At 45.6% G+C, this 20,277-nt stretch overlaps 1 protein-coding gene across 1 annotated transcript; it reads right to left on the bottom strand.

Moving 5' to 3' along the window:
- Nucleotides 1-7,316: 7,316 nt before the first annotated feature.
- Nucleotides 7,317-19,430, bottom strand: LOC138352885 (seminal vesicle major clotting proteins-like). Its single transcript, XM_069305439.1, has 2 exons — nt 18,747-19,430; nt 7,317-7,376 (listed from the first exon to the last, which is right to left on the bottom strand). Exons 1-2 carry the CDS (start codon nt 19,428-19,430, stop codon nt 7,317-7,319), a joined length of 744 nt encoding a protein of 247 aa, XP_069161540.1.
- Between the last annotated feature and the right edge of the window lie 847 nt (nt 19,431-20,277).

The raw sequence follows: 20,277 nt of genomic DNA, 5'->3' as shown, positions 1-20,277 counted from the left end.
TTCTACCCCCCCAGGGCCCCCTTTCCCCCCGCCATTTGTGAGAGAAACACTGACGGCAGTTGGCAGGCCTGACGGTGAAGTGATTGCATCTCTATTACAAAGCTTGAAAAACAATTGCAGCTTGAAAACAATTTTGTGCAACTAGAATAGCCAATGGTAGCATCATAACATACTCATTTTCATATCTTTTCAAGTTCAAGTATGTTTATTGAGATAAGCAATAAATACATCTCAAAGGGATAGAGTAGCTTAGGCTATTTCTACCCCCGTCTACATATCTTTTAATAAGCATCATGTCTCAGTGGCCAAGTGGTAAATTAAGTGCCGAAGTTTATGAACTTTTTGACCTGGTACTCGAGTTCAAGTTGCCAAAACTGAACAAATGTTCGCATATAATAGATGATTTACTGGTTCAGAGTTGCCAAATGTTGAAGTGCCAAGTGCTCTTTGATTCATAGAAAATATTGTGAATTCTCAGAGGCCAAACTTATGTAATTAAAATGTTCATGTTTAAGTTTTTTTCCTCTTATATAATTGCTACGCATTTAAAAAGAACTCGTATGTGTGTGCAATTGGATCATATGAACCACAACAATGGCCAAATCCTCATCCCTCGGCGTTTACTGAACCAAAGTGCATTTCCACTACTATAATCAAAGACAGGTTGTTTTTTTTTGAGGTATATACAAGAGTTGTTACATTCTTGTAGAGCCACTAGTACGCGTAGCGTTTCGGGCAAGTCCTTAATCCTATGGTCCCTGGAATACGATCCCCTGCCGCGAAGAATCGTTTTTTCATCCAAGTACACATTTTACTGTTGCGTTAAACAGAGGCTACAGTTAAGGAATTGCGCCCAGTAAATCCTCCCCGGCCAGGATACGAACCCATGACATAGCGCTCGCGGAACGCCAGGCGAGTGTCTTACCACTACACCACCGGAGACTGTATGGGTTACCGCGAAGCAGCGCCCCAGAGCTGAAGTAAATAAGGGGATGAGCAACCTTGAGTTAGAAGTTACGGTCTTGTCCTAGGTCTTCCCCCCCCCTCACACACTCATATATCTATTTCTAAATCATAGTGTGTAAGTCATGCTGATGCTGTCTGCTCAAGGTAATCTGGGGCCAGATTCAAGAAAGCACTTACGCAAGCACTTACAAACGTGTACATCTTTCCTCAATATTTGACGGCTTTGGTTACATTTATTAAACAGTTTACAAGCATGAAAACTTGCCAATCAACTGTTGTTATTGTTATAAACAGCCTTCTGGTGCTTCGGAGCTCATTAACTGTTTAATAATTGTAAACAAAGCCGACAAAGATTGAGAAAAGATGTACAGGTTCGTAAGTGCTTGCGTAAGTGCTTTCGTGAATCTGGCCCCTGAACCTCAGTTGCCATGGTGACCTCTCAAGCTGACCCCCTGGGGTTTTGCAGTTAATAAACAAATTTAAATTATCTTCTGATTGAGGGATTTTCATATTTTTACCTTTATTTAAAAAAAAATTGATTCAATTTTCCTTGACGTATTGCTGTTATTATCAGGCTAACTCAAAATATAATTAGTGATGGAATCACTTGTGTACAAAAATTAGTTTCACGTCTAAATTTGTAAAGATTCGTTTCTTATTTCTTGGTGTGAAAATATTAACTCCTTAAATTGGTATTTTATGAATGCTCAGCAAAGAAAACTAGACCATACCAATGCAGGCGATGAGTCACAATAACGTGGCTAAAGTATGTTGACCAGACCACACACTAGAAATTGAAGGGACGACGACGTTTCGGTCCGTCCTGGACCATTCTCAAGTCGATGAGAATGGTCCAGGACGGACCGAAACGTCGTCGTCCCTTCAATTTCTAGTGTGTGGTCTGGTCAATAGACCATACCAACTCTCTGCAAAGGACCCAGTTTTGTACTATAATGGGGTTGTGGTACGGCTCCTGTACACTATCATCTTCCTGTATATAAATGTCTGACTGACCGCCTTGTACAGTGCATTCTTACGTAAGTCAAGCCACGTGGTGTGTGCCAAATTCGTTGTTATTGTTTTTATTGGTATGAATGATGTGCGAGATGTGCTCTGGCAACTTGTGATGTGCACAGTACTGTGCTCGGGCAGCTTGTGATGTGCACAGTACTGTGCTCGGGCAGCTTGTGATGTGCACAGTGTTGTGCCCTGACAACTTGTGATGTGCACAGTACTGTCCTCGGGCAGCTTGTGATGTGCACAGTACTGTGCTCGGGTAGCTTGTGATGTGCACAGTACTGTGCTCGGGCAGCTTGTGATGTGCACAGTACTGTGCTCGGGCAGCTTGTGATGTGCACAGTACTGTGCTCTGGCAACTTGTTACGTGCACAGTACTGTGCTCTGGCAACTTGTTACGTGCACAGTACTGTGCTCGGGCAGCTTGTGATGTGCACAGTACTGTGTTCTGGTAAATTGTGATTTATGTATAAAGTCATATTGTAATAAACATCTGTAATGTACATGTGTTATTCCTTGACCTCTTCTAGAGGGTCTGAGGTCCAAGAGCTTCCTGGTGGGTGCTGGGAACCTTAAGGGTGGGGGCACCTGCTTGATTGAGTACTGCTCAGTACTCACTTCCCCCTTCAGAGCAGGAGAGATTGCTGAAATAGAGGGAATACAGAGAACATATACGGCACGCATAGACGCGATAAAGCACCAAAATTATTGGGATCGTTTCAAAGCTCTCCAAATGTACTCACTAGAAAGGAGACGAGAGAGATACCAAATAATATACACCTGGAAAATACTGGAGGGACAGGTCCCAAATCTACACAGTAAAATAACAACGTACTGGAGTGAACGATATGGAAGAAAATGCAGAATTGAACTAGTGAAGAGCAGAGGTGCCATAGGCACAGTCAGAGAACACTGTATAAACATCAGAGGTCCACGGTTGTTCAACGTCCTCCCAGCGACTATAAGAAATATTGCTGGAACAACCGTGGACATCTTTATGAGAAAACTAGATTTATTCCTCCAAGGAGTGCCGGACCAACCGGGCTGTGGTGGGTATGTGGGCCTGCGGGCCGCTCCAAGCAACAGCCTAGTGGACCAAACTCTCACAAGTCAAGCCTGGCCTCGGGCCGGGCTTGGAGAGTAGAACTCCCAGAACCCTATCAACCAGGGGTTCTGGGAGATCTTCTACTCCCCAAGCCCGGCCCGAGGCCAGGCTTGACTTGTGAGAGTTTGGTCCATCAGGCTGTTGCTTGGAGCGGCCCGCAGGCCCACATACCCACCACAGCCCGGTTGGTTCGGCACTCCTTGGAGGAAACTATCTAGTTTCCTCTTGAAGATGTCCACAGTTGTTCCGGGATTATTTCTGATGCTCCCTGGGAGGATGTTGAACAACCGCGGACCTCTGATGTTCATACACCCGCCAATCCCCCAGGTGTTTATAAATGAAAAACGGTTTACACACGACTCATAACTGATGACGTTCGAACACTTCCGGAACAAGTGCTTCACTGACGAAATTTGTTCGAACCACAACGCTGTAAATGCTTCACCCACGTACTACAAATACAAATAATCGCCAACAGAACCTAAACACCTAACCTAACCTATGCCTATATATACACAATATGCTAATATATTATAATATTAATTTATATTTGAGAAAATTCCCGTTTTGAATGAACAGCATGTTAAAATTTATGAATGCGTCTGTGGGGTCGACCGCTGGATGTAATGGACTTGAGTCGAGGATGGGTTGGATTTTCTCATATCTGCTTCAATTGGCTAGATACTTTTAACTGTTTGGCTTTTGACAGTCTCACACATATCAAGACAACCCTAAAAAATATCTTCACCCCATTTTTGGGTCTCGAAGAAACAAAATAAACGCGATAGCACTGATATGAAATTAATATATTAACTAGAAAACGATCCTTTCTTCCAGCGGTCCACTGTTGACTACATTTCAAGACATCCAAATATATGGCAATTCAAATTTTGTTTAAGAGATAAATTAAATCCACTGAAAATGTAAAGAACGCATTAATTTTTTTTGTCTTAAATAGTTGAATGTTACAAATGTCAGGAATAGAACAGAGCGAGAAGGGTTCCGGACAAGTTGTTTACTAGTGAGTGAGGACGGGGTGTGAGGGACTGGCCTAGTCGCGCGTGTGGTATTTGCACTCTAAATTGGCGCAACTTCATGGAAAGTAAATGATTTTAAGTGTTATTTAAGTACATGATAGTGTTTGTGCGTCCTCTTTGCGAGTTTAAAGCCAGCAAACGTTCACAAACGCTTTTAGTTTGTGGTAGCGAGACTACGAGAGAGCCGAGCCTCGGCACAAGGAGCTAGTTACCCCTAGTTAAGGCAGTATTAATTAGCAGATTCATAGCAACATGGTGATGCCACCGACGTTCGACTTAATGGTAAGTTCAAATTAAAGTCTAAAGTCATGTACTTAGGATGACCAAGACCTGCTACAGAACATTGTGTCCTCCAGCAGGACGCTGATTTGAACCTCTTGTTAGGGAGTACTCCTGGTTCAACCTTGACGACCAGTGGACGTCTGGACACCTCCTTCGCCTGGGAGCCGACGGTTCACGCTCTGTTTTCGCGTTATGGATTTGATACTTCCGTTTGGCATTGTTCTTGACGTGTTCTGGTTGTACGACGCCAGGCGCACATATCACCTTGGGGCACGGGATTGTTGATAGATGTTTTTGACGTGTTCTGGCTGGTTCTCCCGGCGGTGTGACGGTGTCCATCGGCGGCTTGGCCGAGAGGTGCCGGGAGTTGGTAAGCTCGTGGTGTGCCCTCAGCCGTAGTGGGCAGCTGGCCGTTTGTTCTACTGGAGAACACTGGATGATTTTAACGTTTTAGCTGAGGGGGCCAAGTTTTGGTTTTGTTGACCTGTGTGGGGGCGGGGGGAGTCACCCTGAGGGACTCTTGGGACTCCCTAATCATCGATCCGTTTGCGTTTCTTTGCCTCGAGGCTTATAAGTTTCCAGTGATTGGCGCCATCGTTTTGCGATTAGGTTTCCTGTTTTTTTCCGGTTTTGCGATTCGATTCGGTTTTTGCGGATTCGGTCTTCCTGTTGGACCCCGTCTTCATGTTGGACCCCGTCTTCCTGTTGGACCCCGTCTTCCTGTTGGACCCCGTCTTCCTGTTGGACCCCGTCTTCCTGTTGGACCCCGTCCTCCTGTTGGACCCCGTCCTCCTGTTGGACCCCGTCCTCCTGTTGGACCCCGTCCTCCTGTTGGACCCCGTCTTCCTGTTGGACCCCGTCTTCCTGTTGGACCCCGTCTTCCTGTTGGACCCCGTCCTCCTGTTGGACCCCGTCTTCCTGTTGGACCCCGTCTTCCTGTTGGACCCCGTCTTCCTGTTGGACCCCGTCTTCCTGTTGGACCCCGTCTTCCTGTTGGACCCCGTCTTCCTGTTGGACCCCGTCTTCCTGTTGGACCCCGTCCTCCTGTTGGACCCCGTCCTCCTGTTGGACCCCGTCTTCATGTTGGACCCCGTCTTCCTGTTGGACCCCGTCTTCCTGTTGGACCCCGTCTTCCTGTTGGACCCCGTCTTCCTGTTGGACCCCGTCTTCCTGTTGGACCCCGTCCTCCTGTTGGACCCCGTCTTCCTGTTGGACCCCGTCTTCCTGTTGGACCCCATCCTCCTGTTGGACCCCGTCTTCCTGTTGGACCCCATCCTCCTGTTGGACCCCGTCTTCCTGTTGGACCCCGTCTTCCTGTTGGACCCCATCCTCCTGTTGGACCCCGTCTTCCTGTTGGACCCCGTCCTCCTGTTGGACCCCGTCTTCCTGTTGGACCCCATCCTCCTGTTGGACCCCGTCTTCCTGTTGGACCCCGTCCTCCTGTTGGACCCCGTCTTCCTGTTGGACCCCGTCTTCCTGTTGGACCCCATCCTCCTGTTGGACCCCATCCTCTTGTTTAGATAGTACCTATTGTGACTATCGTCAATAATCAGGATTCCTAAGTTCTTAGCTTTCAGAAAGTAGTATATTGACTAGTAAGGAATTCTTGTAAAATAAATGCAGCTAAAACACAAACTTAAATATTCTTAGGCCTAGTATAGTACACATATGTACTATATTAGGCCTCAGATATCGTGTATTAGGCCTAGGGAGGATAGGTTTTGTTTGTCAGAGCAAACAAATGAAAAATAGCTTTGCGGTTTGTCCAACTCGATAGCTCAGTTGACCAGACCACACACTAGAAGGTGAAGGGACGACGACGACGTTTTGGTCCGTCCTGGACCATTCTCAAGTCGATTGTAAGAATGGTCTTGAGAATGGTCCAGGACGGACCGAAACGTCGTCGTCCCTTCACCTTCTAGTGTGTGGTCTGGTCAACTTACTTTAGCCACGTTATTGTGACTCAATGGTTCAGATTTCTACGAACGAATTTCGTTGTTGGTGGGTGTATATACTATAGTTCTTATCGTTGCTGTAAGTACTACGAAGACAGGGTTATCTTGAGGTTATCTTGAGATGATTTCGGGGCTTTAGTGTCCCCGCGGCCCGGTCCTCGACCAGGCCTCCACCCCCAGGAAGCAGCCTGTGACAGCTGACTAACACCCAGGTACCTATTTTACTGCTAGGTAACAGGGGCATAGGGTGAAAGAAACTCTGCCCATTGTTTCTTGCCGGCGCCTGGGATCGAACCCAGGACCACAGGATCACAAGTCCAGCGTGCTGTCCGCTCGGCCGACCGGCTCCCCTAGGATAGGTAGAAAAAATTAATATTCATTGCGTCTAAATCTTTATTTTTACTGTATGTATGTAATATATACGTTGCGTTTTAAAAATTCATTTATGAAAAAAATGCCGTAAAATGTTCATCACATTATAGTGATAATTAACAAATTATATTTTCTATATTTTACACAGCTTTTCATATATTTTAACTCGATATAAAACGTGTGTAATTAGGGCCCTTTTTTTTTTTTGAGACGTTGACTAACCCTCGTAGCCTGGTGGATAGCGCGCAGGACTCGTAATTCTGTGGCGCGGGTTCGATTCCCGCACGAGGCAGAAACAAACGAGCAAAGTTTCTTTCACCCTGAATGCCCCTGTTACCTAGCAGTAAATAGGTACCTGGGAGTTAAGTCAGCTGTCACGGGCTGGTTCCTGGGGGTGGAGGCCTGGTCGAGGACCGGACCGCGGGGACACTAAAGCCCCGAAATCATCTCAAGATAACCCACGCGAAGATTTGTTACGTTGACTTCAGGTTTCTCTGCTACGTCTCTCCTAGACATCAACCATTAGTCTGTTCCTTAATGTGAGACTCAGCTTGATGGCGCTGAGGTACAGGCCAGTTTCCCCTAACTTGTAAACCATGCAAGGTGATGGAGCAGGTCGTGAGGAAGAGGCTCGTAGAGCATCTGCAGGGAAATAACTTAATAAGTTGTTCCCAGCATGGTGCAAAGCGCCTATTGCATCCCAGCATGGTGCAAGGCAGCTATTGCATCCCAGCATGGTGCAAGGCGTCTATTGCATCCCAGCATGGTGCAAGGCACCTATTGCATCCCAGCATGGTGCAAGGCGTCTATTGCATCCCAGCATGGTGCAAGGCACCTATTGCATCCCAGCATGGTGCAAGGCACCTATTGCATCCCAGCATGGTGCAAGGCGTCTATTGCATCCCAGCATGGTGCAAGGCACCTATTGCATCCCAGCATGGTGCAAGGCGTCTATTGCATCCCAGCATGGTGCAAGGCGTCTATTGCATCCCAGCATGGCGTCTATTGCATCCCAGCATGGTGCAAGGCGTCTATTGCATCCCAGCATGGTGCAAGGCGTCTATTGCATCCCAGCATGGCGCAAGGCACCTATTGCATCCCAGCATGGTGCAAGGCGTCTATTGCATCCCAGCATGGTGCAAGGCGTCTATTGCATCCCAGCATGGTGCAAGGCGTCTATTGCATCCCAGCATGGCGCAAGGCGTCTATTGCATCCCAGCATGGTGCAAGGCGTCTATTGCATCCCAGCATGGTGCAAGGCGTCTATTGCATCCCAGCATGGTGCAAGGCGTCTATTGCATCCCAGCATGGTGCAAGGCGTCTATTGCATCCCAGCATGGTGCAAGGCGTCTATTGCATCCCAGCATGGTGCAAGGCGTCTATTGCATCCCAGCATGGTGCAAGGCGTCTATTGCATCCCAGCATGGCGCAAGGCGTCTATTGCATCCCAGCATGGTGCAAGGCGTCTATTGCATCCCAGCATGGTGCAAGGCGTCTATTGCATCCCAGCATGGCGTCTATTGCATCCCAGCATGGTGCAAGGCGTCTATTGCATCCCAGCATGGTGCAAGGCGTCTATTGCATCCCAGCATGGTGCAAGGCGTCTATTGCATCCCAGCTGAACACAGTCAGCGCCCACAGTCATGTTCGTGGTCTATTAAGGTGAGGTTAGGTTAGGTTAGGTTAGGTGAGGTTAGGCAAGACTAAGGCAAGGTTAGGCCAGTTAAGTACAGATGGCTAAGTTTGGTTATTCCTAAGTTAGTTTAGGTAAGTTTAGACAAGTTTGTTAGACCAGTTTTGGTTAATATACCTATAATTTTCTCTCATCTTTTACTTTTTTCTTGCTATAACTGTTATCATTTTTTATAAATTTTGCAAGTATTTACCTACTTAAAATTTTCTTAGATTAAGGACCTGCCCGAAACGCTGCGCGTACTAGTACTCGCCTAGTTGTGCTTGCGGGGGTTGAGCTATGGCTCTTTGGTCCCGCCTCTCAACTGGTGTACAGGTTCCTGAGCCTACTGGGCTCTATCATATCTACACTTGAAACTGTGTATGGAGTCAGCCTCCACCACATCACTACTTAATGCACTCCATTTGTTAACTACCCCCACACTGAAAAAATTCTTTCTAACGTCTCTGTGGCTCATGTGGGTACTGTCTAACCTAACCTAGAGGCTGTCTAACCTAACCTAACCTAGGGGCTTTCTAACCTAACCTAGGCTGTCTAAACTAACCTAACCTAGGCTGTCTAAACTAACCTAACCTAGGCTGTCTAACCAAACCTAGGAGCTTTCTAGCCTTACATAAGCTGTCTAACCTAACAAAGGCTGTCAAACCTAACCTAGGCTGTCTAACCTAACCTAGGCTGTCTAACCTAAACTGGGCTGTCTAACCTAACCTGGGCTGTCTAACCTAACCTGGGCTGTCTAACCTAACCTAGGCTGTCTAACCTAACCTGGGCTGTCTAACCTAACTTAGGTTATCTAACCTAACCTAGGCTGTCTAACCTAACCTGGGTTGTCTAACCTAGGCTGTCTAACCTAACCTAGGCTGTCTAACCTAACCTAGGCTGTCTAACCTAACCTGGGCTGTCTAACCTAACCTAGGCTGTCTAACCTAACCTAGGCTGTCTAACCTAAACTGGGCTGTCTAACCTAACCTAGGCTGTCTAACCTAACCTGGGCTGTCTAACCTAACCTAGGCTGTCTAACCTAACCTGGGCTGTCTAACCTAACTTAGGTTATCTAACCTAACCTAGGCTGTCTAACCTAACCTGGGCTGTCTAACCTAACTTAGGTTATCTAACCTAATCTAGGCTGTCTAACCTAATCTAACCTAAGAGACGTCTAACCTAGCCTAACTTCGGCTGTATAACCTAACCTAGGAGCTGTCTAGCCTAACCTAGGCTGTCTAACCTAACCTTACTTAGGGTGTCTAACCTAACCTATGCTGTCTGATATAATCTAGGCTGTCTAATATAACCTAGGCTGTCTAACCTAACTTAGGGTGTCTAACCTAACCTAACCCAGGCTCTCTAACATAACCTAGGCTGTCTAACATAACCTAGGCTTTCTAATATTACCTAGGTTGTCTAACCTAACCTAGGGGCTGTCTAACCTAACCTTACCCAGGCTGTCTAACATAACCTAGGCTGTATAAGCAAACCTAGGAGCTGTCTAACATGGGCTGTCTAACCTAACCTAGGCTGTCTAACCTAACCTGGGCTGTCTAACCTAACCTAGGCTGTCTAACCTAACCTAGGCTGTCTAACCTAAACTGGGCTGTCTAACCTAACCTGGGCTGTCTAACCTAACCTAGGCTGTCTAACCTAACCTGGGCTGTCTAACCTAACTTAGGTTATCTAACCTAACCTAGGCTGTCTAACCTAACCTGGTCTGTCTAACCTAACCTAGGCTGTCTAACCTAACTTGGTCTGTCTAACCTAACCTAGGCTGTCTAACCTAACCTGGGCTGTCTAACCTAACCTAAGCTGTCTAACATAACCTGGGCTGTCTAACCTAACTTAGGTTATCTAACCTAACCTAGGCTGTCTAACCTAATCTAACCTAAGAGACGTCTAACCTAGCCTAACTTCGGCTGTATAACCTAACCTAGGAGCTGTCTAGCCTAACCTAAGCTGTCTAACCTAACCTAACCTAGGGGCTGTCTAACCTAACCTAACCTTGGCTGTCTAACATAACCTAGGCTGTCTAACCTAACCTTGGATGTTTAACCTAACCTAGGCTGTCTAACCTAACCTAGGAGCTTTCTAGCCTAACCTAGGCTGTCTAACCTAACAAAGGCTGTCTAACATAACCTAACCTAACTTAGGGTGTCTAACCTAACCTAGGCTGTCTGATATAACCTAACCTAAGCTGTCTAACATAACCTAACCTAAGCTGTCTAACCTAACTTAACTTAAGCTGTCTAACCTAACCTAACTTAAACTGTCTATTCTAACCTAGGCATTCTATCCTAACCTAGGCTTTCTAATCTAAATTAGGCTGTCTAACATATACTAACCGGGGGGCTGTCTGACCTAACCTAACATAAGCTGTCTATCCTAACCTAGGTTTTCTACCTAACCTAGGCTAACCTAACCTAGGAGCTGTCTAACCTAACTTAGGGGCTGTCTAACCTAACCTAGGGGCTGTCTAATCTAACCTAACCTAGGGGCTGTCTAATCTAGGCAGTCAAACATAACCTAGGCTTTCTAACCTAAACCAGGCTGTCTAAACTAACCAAACCTAGGCTGTCAATCCTAATCTAGGCTGTCAATCCTAACCTAGGCTGTCTAACGTAGCCTAGGCTGTCTAACCTAATCTATGCTGTCTAACGTAGCCTAGGCTGTCCAACCTAAGCTTTCTAACATAATCTAGACTGTCTAACCTATCCTAGCCTAGGCTGTCTAACCTAACCTTACTTAGGGTGTCTAACCTAACCTAGGCTGTCTGATATAACCTAGGCTGTCTAATATAACCTAGGCTGTCTAACCTAACTTAGGGTGTCTAACCTAACCTAACCCAGGCTCTCTAACATAACCTAGGCTGTCTAACATAACCTAGGCTGTCTAATATTACCTAGGTTGTCTAACCTAACCTAGGGGCTGTCTAACCTAACCTTACCCGGGCTGTCTAACATAACCTAGGCTAAGCAAACCTAGGAGCTGTCTAACATGGGCTGTCTAACCTAACCTAGGCTGTCTAACCTAACCTGGGCTGTCTAACCTAACCTAGGCTTCTAACCTAACCTGGGCTGTCTAACCTAACCTAGGCTGTCTAACCTAACCTGGGTTGTCTAACCTATCTTAGGTTATCTAACCTAACCTAGGCTGTCTAATCTAACCTGGGCTGTCTAACCTAACCTAGGCTGTCTAACCTAACCTAGGCTGTCTAACCTAACCTGGGCTGTCTAACCTAACCTAGGCTGTCTAACCTAACCTGGGCTGTCTAACCTAACTTAGGTTATCTAACCTAACCTAGGCTGTCTAACCTAACCTTGGCTGTCTAACCTAACTTAGGTTATCTAACCTAACCTAGGCTGTCTAACCTAATCTAACCTAAGAGACGTCTAACCTAGCCTAACTTCGGCTGTATAACCTGACCTAGGAGCTGTCTAGCCTAACCTAGGCTGTCTAACCTAACCTTACTTAGGGTGTCTAACCTAACCTAGGCTGTCTGATATAACCTAGGCTGTCTAATATAACCTAGGCTGTCTAACCTAACTTAGGGTGTCTAACCTAACCTAACCCAGGCTCTCTAACATAACCTAGGCTGTCTAACATAACCTAGGCTGTCTAATATTACCTAGGTTGTCTAACCTAACTTAGGGGCTAACCTAACCTTACCCAGGCTGTCTAACATAACCTAGGCTGTCTAGCATAACCTAGGCTCTCTAATATAACCTAGGCTGTCTAACCTAACCTAGGGGCTGTCTAACCTAATCTAACCCAGGCTCTCTAACATAACCTAGGCTGTCTAATATTACCTAGGTTGTCTAACCTAACCTAGGGGCTGTCTAACCTAACCTAACCCAGGCTGTCTAACATAACCTAGGCTGTCTAGCATATCCTAGGCTGTCTAATATAACCTAAGCTGTCTAACCTAATCTAACCTAGGGGCTGTCTAACCTAACCTAACCTAGGGGCTGTCTAACCTAACCTAACCTTGGCTGTCTAACATAACCTAGGCTGTCTAACCTAACCTTGGATGTTTAACCTAACCTAGGCTGTCTAACCTAATCTAGGAGCTTTCTAGCCTAACCTAGGCTGTCTAACCTAACAAAGGCTGTCTAACATAACCTAACCTAACTTAGGGTGTCTAACCTAACCTAGGCTGTCTAACATAACCTAGGGGCTGTCTAACGTAACCTAACCTAGGCTGTCTAACATAACCTAGGGGCTGTCTAACGTAACCTAACCTAGGCTGTCTAACATAACCTAAGCTGTCTAACATAACCTAACCTAAGCTGTCTAACCTAACTTAACTTAAGCTGTCTAACCTAACCTAACTTAAACTGTCTATTCTAACCTAGGCATTCAAGCCTAACCTAGGCTTTCTAATCTAAATTAGGCTGTCTAACATATACTAACCGGGGGGCTGTCTGACCTAACCTAACTTAAGCTGTCTAATCTAACCTAGGCTCTCTACCTAACCGAGGTTGTCTAATCTAACCTAGGCTGTCTAACCTAACCTAGGAGCTGTCTAACCTAACCTAGGGGCTGTCTAACCTAACCTAACCTAGGGGCTGTCTAACCTAACCTAACCTAGGGGCTGTCTAACCTAGGCAGTCAAACCTAACCTCGACTTCCTAATCTAACCTAGGCTGTTTAACCTAACCTAACCTAACCTAGGCTGTCAATCCTAACCTAGGCTGTCTAACGTAGCCTAGGCTGTCCAACCTAAGCTTTCTAACATAATCTAGACTGTCTAACCTATCCTAGCCAAGGCTGTCTAACCTGACCTAACCTGTCTAACCTAATCTAGGCTGTCTAACCTAACCTAACCTAACCTGTCTAACGTAACCTAACCTGTCTAACCTAACCTAGGGCTGTCTAACCTAACCTAGGGGCTGTCTAACCTAACCTAGGGGCTGTCTAACCTAACCTAGGGGCTGTCTAATCTAACCTAGGGGCTGTCTAATCTAACCTAGGGGCTGTCTAACCTAACCTAGGGGCTGTCTAACCTAACCTAGGGGCTGTCTAACCTAACCTAGGGGCTGTCTAATCTAACCTAGGGGCTGTCTAATCTAACCTAAGGGCTGTCTAACCTAACCTAGGGGCTGTCTAATCTAACCTAGGGGCTGCCTAACCTAACCTAGGCATTGTGTGAGAGGGCCGGCACTACACCTATGGCACTAGTCAGATCAATCGGCACTACACCCCCCCAGTAGTGAACGACAAATGACGTTTGGCACTACAAAACCCCTCCTCCCCCTCTAATGGTGTGTGTGTGTGCCAGTCCCCCCATTACCCAGGCGTAGCGGCAATGGGGGGTGCCACTTGGCCAAGGCCCCTCAGTATAGTCAGGAACCTGTGCGTGTGCGCCTGTGACCTCTCCCGCGGCACTCAGGGTAGTGGCACTCACGCAAGTGCCATGGTGAGCCTATTTATTGGCACTAAGAAAGCCAGTCTCTTTTTGAAACGGGATGACCGTTAGAGTTTGAAATGATTGGTGGATAATGGTTACAGTTTAAAATGATTGGTGGATAACGGTCACAGTTTAAAATGATTGGTGGACAACGGTCACAGTTTAAAATGATTGGTTGATAATGGTTACAGTTTAAAATGATTGGTGGATAATGGTCACAGTTTAAAATGATTGGTGGATTACGTTTACAGTTTAAAATGATTGGCGAAATAATTAAAGAAATGAATAGATTTGAAGATATTGAGTGATGAAGAAGATATCTTATATTTTTGTATAGAATATGAAAGAAAAATAATATTTTGTGTGTGTGTGAAAATCAGTTTTGAAAACCTACATAAACAATAGTTTTTTTTGCGCCAAATTGTCAACAATATTTTCTGAAAACGCTGGAATTACTTACGAGTTGTTTAAGACTTTCCTTTATATATATATTTTTGTGAAGGTCACATGTGAAGACAGTTTGACTCTCAAGGAATGGAATTAGCCATTTATATGTGATATAATGATATATATGCCTGTGAGTGAAAGGCATTTGACCGTCGAGTGAAGTGATTTATACATATATATGACAAGTTTGGAAGCTGGTGATTAAGGAATAACTATGTAAGCACAAGGAGGCCCAGTTGACAGTAATTTTGACTGTCATTTTGACCCCCCCTTTCAGGCAAGCCTTAGCGTCTGGTGATATCTTGGCCGAGGATTTGATATGTGAGATATCCTGGCCCCAAAGGAGGTGATTGTTAGCTCAAGAAGTGAACTAGGAAAGTAAGTAGTTAGTGAAAGGAGCTTGGGGGTTGGTGAGAGAGAGATGTACTTGTGTTTATTTTGGGGGGAGACGAACCCGTGACGAAAATATCTTGGAAGCCCGCCGCCGCCGCTGCTGCTGCTGCTGCTGCTGCTGCTGCTGCTGCTGCTGCTTTCAGTCTCTCGCTCTAAGGTAATGTTGCCTGTTAGTTCTCTCTCTCTCACTCTCTCTCTGTCTGTCTCTCTCTCTCTCTCTCTCTGTCTGTCTCTCTCTCTCTCTCTCTCTGTCTCTGTCTCTCTCTCTCTCTCTCTCTCACTCTCACTCTCACTCTCTCTCTCTCTCTCTCTCTCTCTCTCTCTCTCTCTCTCTCTCTCTCTCTCTCTCTCTCTCTCTCTGTCTCTGTCTCTCTCTCTCTCTCTCTCTCACTCTCACTCTCACTCTCTCTCTCTCTCTCTCTCTCTCTCTCTCTCTCTCTCTCTCTCTCTCTCTCTCTCTTCCCTAGTGTAAATGCAATCAAGAGTTGTTATGCTGCCTCAGCTCATCTGAAGACTGCTACTAGAGACTCATTTATCTCATGACAATGTACTTTGGAACTATCATATAAGAACCCGGTGAAACTGCAAGCATGAGTTGTTATCCTGCCTCAGTTGAGACCTGTTCCTAGAGACCCATATATATACCATGAGACTGCTATATACATCAGTAGGAATAGGCTCTATGCATTAACAACATTAGGTAACAATAATATTTAGAAGAGGATGAGCTGGTTGTCCACGGAGTTGGACCAGGTCCGGTACTTTGAGGATGTTGGTCTTTATTCATTAACATCATTAAGTATAATCATATAAGGAGGAGCAGGAGCCTGTAGGCAGCTGTGTGCCAGAGCCTTCAGGTGGTCAGTTGACCTGATCTCCCGTGCGTCAAACCTGTTGGGCCAACAAGTTCCAGATGCCAGTCAGTCTAGGAGGGAATGATGGAGGGATGTTCCTTGAGAATGGCACTTGCAGCATGAGACTGTTGATGGTTGAGAGCCTAGAGTGCCACGGGTGCCAACTACTGGTCGTCCACGGGGTTGGGCCAGGTGCGGTACTTTGAGGATGAAAATTATGTTTTTCCATTTTTAAGAAGCATAAAAAGAAACATTTTTCCATGAAATTCTTGTCAAAAAACACACAATAAACATTTGTTTTGAACAAAGGTGTCAGGATAAGGATTAGGGATGGGACGGGGGGAAGGAATGGTGCCCAACCCTTGGAACATATACATGCTAGAGCACCCTGGAACATATACACACTAGAGCACCCTGGAACATATACATGCTAGAGCACCCTGGAACATATACACACTAGAGCACCCTGGAACATATACATGCTAGAGCAACCCTGGAACATATACACACTAGAGCAACCCTGGAACATATACACACTAGAGCACCCTGGAACATATACACACTAGAGCACCCTGGAACATATACATGCTAGAGCAACCCTGGAACATATACACACTAGAGCAACCCTGGAACATATACACACTAGAGCACCCTGGAACATATACATGCTAGAGCAACCCTGGAACATATACACACTAGAGCACCCTGGAACATATACACACTAGAGCACCCTGGAACATATACATGCTAGAGCACCCTGGAACATATACACACTAGAGCACCCTGGAACATATACACACTAGAGCACCCTGGAACATATACACACTAGAGCACCCTGGAACATATACACACTAGAGCACCCTGGAACATATACACACTAGAGCACCCTGGAACATATACACACTAGAGCACCCTGGAACATATACACACTAGAGCACCCTGGAACATATACACACTAGAGCACCCTGGAACATATACACACTAGAGCACCCTGGAACATATACACACTAGAGCAACCCTGGAACATATACACACTAGAGCACCCTGGAACATATACACACTAGAGCACCCTGGAACATATACACACTAGAGCAACCCTGGAACATATACACACTAGAGCACCCTGGAACATATACACACTAGAGCACCCTGGAACATATACACACTAGAGCACCCTGGAACATATACACACTAGAGCACCCTGGAACATATACACACTAGAGCACCCTGGAACATATACATGCTAGAGCAACCCTGGAACATATACACACTAGAGCACCCTGGAACATATACACACTAGAGCACCCTGGAACATATACACACTAGAGCACCCTGGAACATATACACACTAGAGCACCCTGGAACATATACACACTAGAGCAACCCTGGAACATATACACACTAGAGCACCCTGGAACATATACACACTAGAGCACCCTGGAACATATACACACTAGAGCACCCTGGAACATATACACACTAGAGCACCCTGGAACATATACACACTAGAGCACCCTGGAACATATACACACTAGAGCACCCTGGAACATATACACACTAGAGCAACCCTGGAACATATACACACTAGAGCACCCTGGAACATATACACACTAGAGCACCCTGGAACATATACACACTAGAGCACCCTGGAACATATACACACTAGAGCAACCCTGGAACATATACACACTAGAGCACCCTGGAACATATACACACTAGAGCACCCAGGAACATATACACACTAGAGCACCCTGGGACATATACACACTAGAGCACCCTGGAACATATACACACTAGAGCACCCTGGAACATATACACACTAGAGCACCCTGGGACATATACACACTAGAGCACCCTGGAACATTTACACACTAGAGCAACCCTGGAACATATACACACTAGAGCACCCTGGAACATATACACACTAGAGCACCCAGGAACATATACACACTAGAGCACCCTGGGACATATACACACTAGAGCAACAAAAGAAGTAGTTTTCACTGCTATGACCAGCGGAGCTGCAGCTTGCAGGGACAGTTGAATAATTTTACCCTCGTTTTGTTGCTTGGAAGTTATGTTATATTTAAGTACGAGGCAGGACCACTTACTGTTGTACGACCACTTACTGTTGTACGACCACTTACTGTTGTATTACCACTTACTGTTGTACGACCACTTACTGTTGTACGACCACTTACTGTTGTACGACCACTTACTGTTGTACGACCACTTACTGTTGTACGACCACTTACTGTTGTACGACCACTTACTGTTGTACGACCACTTACTGTTGTACGCCCACTCATTGTTGTACGACCACTTACTGTTGTATTACCACTTACTGTTGAACGACCACTTACTGTTGTACGACCACTCATTGTTGTACGACCACTTACTGTTGTACGACCACTTACTGTTGTACGACCACTTACTGTTGTACGACCACTTACTGTTGTACGACCACTTACTGTTGTACGACCACTTACTGTTGTACGACCACTTACTGTTGTACGACCACTTACTGTTGTACGACCACTTACTGTTGTACGACCACTTACTGTTGTATTACCACTTACTGTTGTACGACCACTTACTGTTGTACGACCACTTACTGTTGTATTACCACTTACTGTTGTACGACCACTTACTGTTGTACGACCACTTACTGTTGTACGACCACTTACTGTTGTACGACCACTTACTGTTGTACGACCACTTACTGTTGTACGACCACTTACTGTTGTACGCCCACTCATTGTTGTACGACCACTTACTGTTGTATTACCACTTACTGTTGAACGACCACTTACTGTTGTACGACCACTCATTGTTGTACGACCACTTACTGTTGTACGACCACTTACTGTTGTACGACCACTTACTGTTGTACGACCACTTACTGTTGTACGACCACTTACTGTTGTACGACCACTTACTGTTGTACGACCACTTACTGTTGTACGACCACTTACTGTTGTACGACCACTTACTGTTGAACGACCACTCATTGTTGTACGACCACTTACTGTTGTACGACCACTTACTGTTGTACGACCACTTACTGTTGAACGACCACTTACTGTTGTACGACCACTCATTGTTGTACGACCACTTACTGTTGTACGACCACTTACTGTTGTACGACCACTTACTGTTGTACGACCACTTACTGTTGTACGACCACTTACTGTTGTACGACCACTTACTGTTGTACGACCACTTACTGTTGTACGACCACTTACTGTTGTACGACCACTTACTGTTGTACGACCACTTACTGTTGTACGACCACTCATTGTTGTACGACCACTTACTGTTGTATTACCACTTACTGTTGTACGACCACTTACTGTTGTACGACCACTTACTGTTGTACGACCACTTACTGTTGTATTACCACTTACTGTTGAACGACCACTTACTGTTGTACGACCACTCATTGTTGTACGACCACTTACTGTTGTATTACCACTTACTGTTGTACGACCACTTACTGTTGTACGACCACTTACTGTTGAACGACCACTTACTGTTGTACGACCACTCATTGTTGTACGACCACTTACTGTTGTATTACCACTTACTGTTGTACGACCACTTACTGTTGTACGACCACTTACTGTTGTACGACCACTCATTGTTGTACGACCACTTACTGTTGTATTACCACTTACTGTTGTACGACCACTTACTGTTGTACGACCACTTACTGTTGTACGCCCACTCATTGTTGTACGACCACTTACTGTTGTACGACCACTTACTGTTGTACGACCACTTACTGTTGTACGCCCACTCATTGTTGTACGACCACTTACTATTAAACGACCACTTACTGTTGTACGCCCACTCATTGTTGGACGACCACTTACTGTTGTACGACCACTTACTGTTGTACGCCCACTCATTGTTGTACGACCACTTACTATTAAACGACCACTTACTACTGAACGACCACTTACTACTGAACGACCACTTACTGTTGAACGACCACTTACTACTGAACGACCACTTACTACTGAACGACCACTTACTACTGAACGACCACTTACTGTTGAACGACCACTTACTGTTGAACGACCACTTACTGTTGAACGACCACTTACTACTGAACGACCACTTACTGTTGAACGACCACTTACTGCTGAACGACCACTTACTGTTTAACGACCACTTACTGTTGAACGACCACTTTCTATTGAACGACCACTTACTGTTGAACGACCACTTACTGTTGAACGACCACTTACTGTTGAACGACCACTTACTACTGAACGACCACTTACTGTTGAACGACCACTTACTGCTGAACGACCACTTAATGTTGAACGACCACTTACTGTTGAACGACCACTTACTACTGAACGACCACTTACTGTTGAAAGACCACTTACTGTTGAACGACCACTTACTACTGAACGACCACTTACTACTGAACGACCACTTACTACTGAACGACCACTTACTGTTGAACGACCACTTACTACTGAACGACCACTTACTACTGAACGACCACTTACTACTGAACGACCACTTACTGTTGAACGACCACTTACTGTTGAACGACCACTTACTGTTGAACGACCACTTACTACTGAACGACCACTTACTGTTGAACGACCACTTACTGCTGAACGACCACTTACTGTTTAACGACCACTTACTGTTGAACGACCACTTTCTATTGAACGACCACTTACTGTTGAACGACCACTTACTGTTGAACGACCACTTACTGTTGAACGACCACTTACT

The sequence above is a fragment of the Procambarus clarkii genome, chromosome 55 (genome assembly GCF_040958095.1).
Source record: "Procambarus clarkii isolate CNS0578487 chromosome 55, FALCON_Pclarkii_2.0, whole genome shotgun sequence".
NCBI classification, from domain to species: domain Eukaryota; kingdom Metazoa; phylum Arthropoda; class Malacostraca; order Decapoda; family Cambaridae; genus Procambarus; species Procambarus clarkii.
The sequence above is the reverse complement of the archived record's forward strand: the minus strand, read 5'-3'. Positions and strand labels throughout refer to the sequence as shown.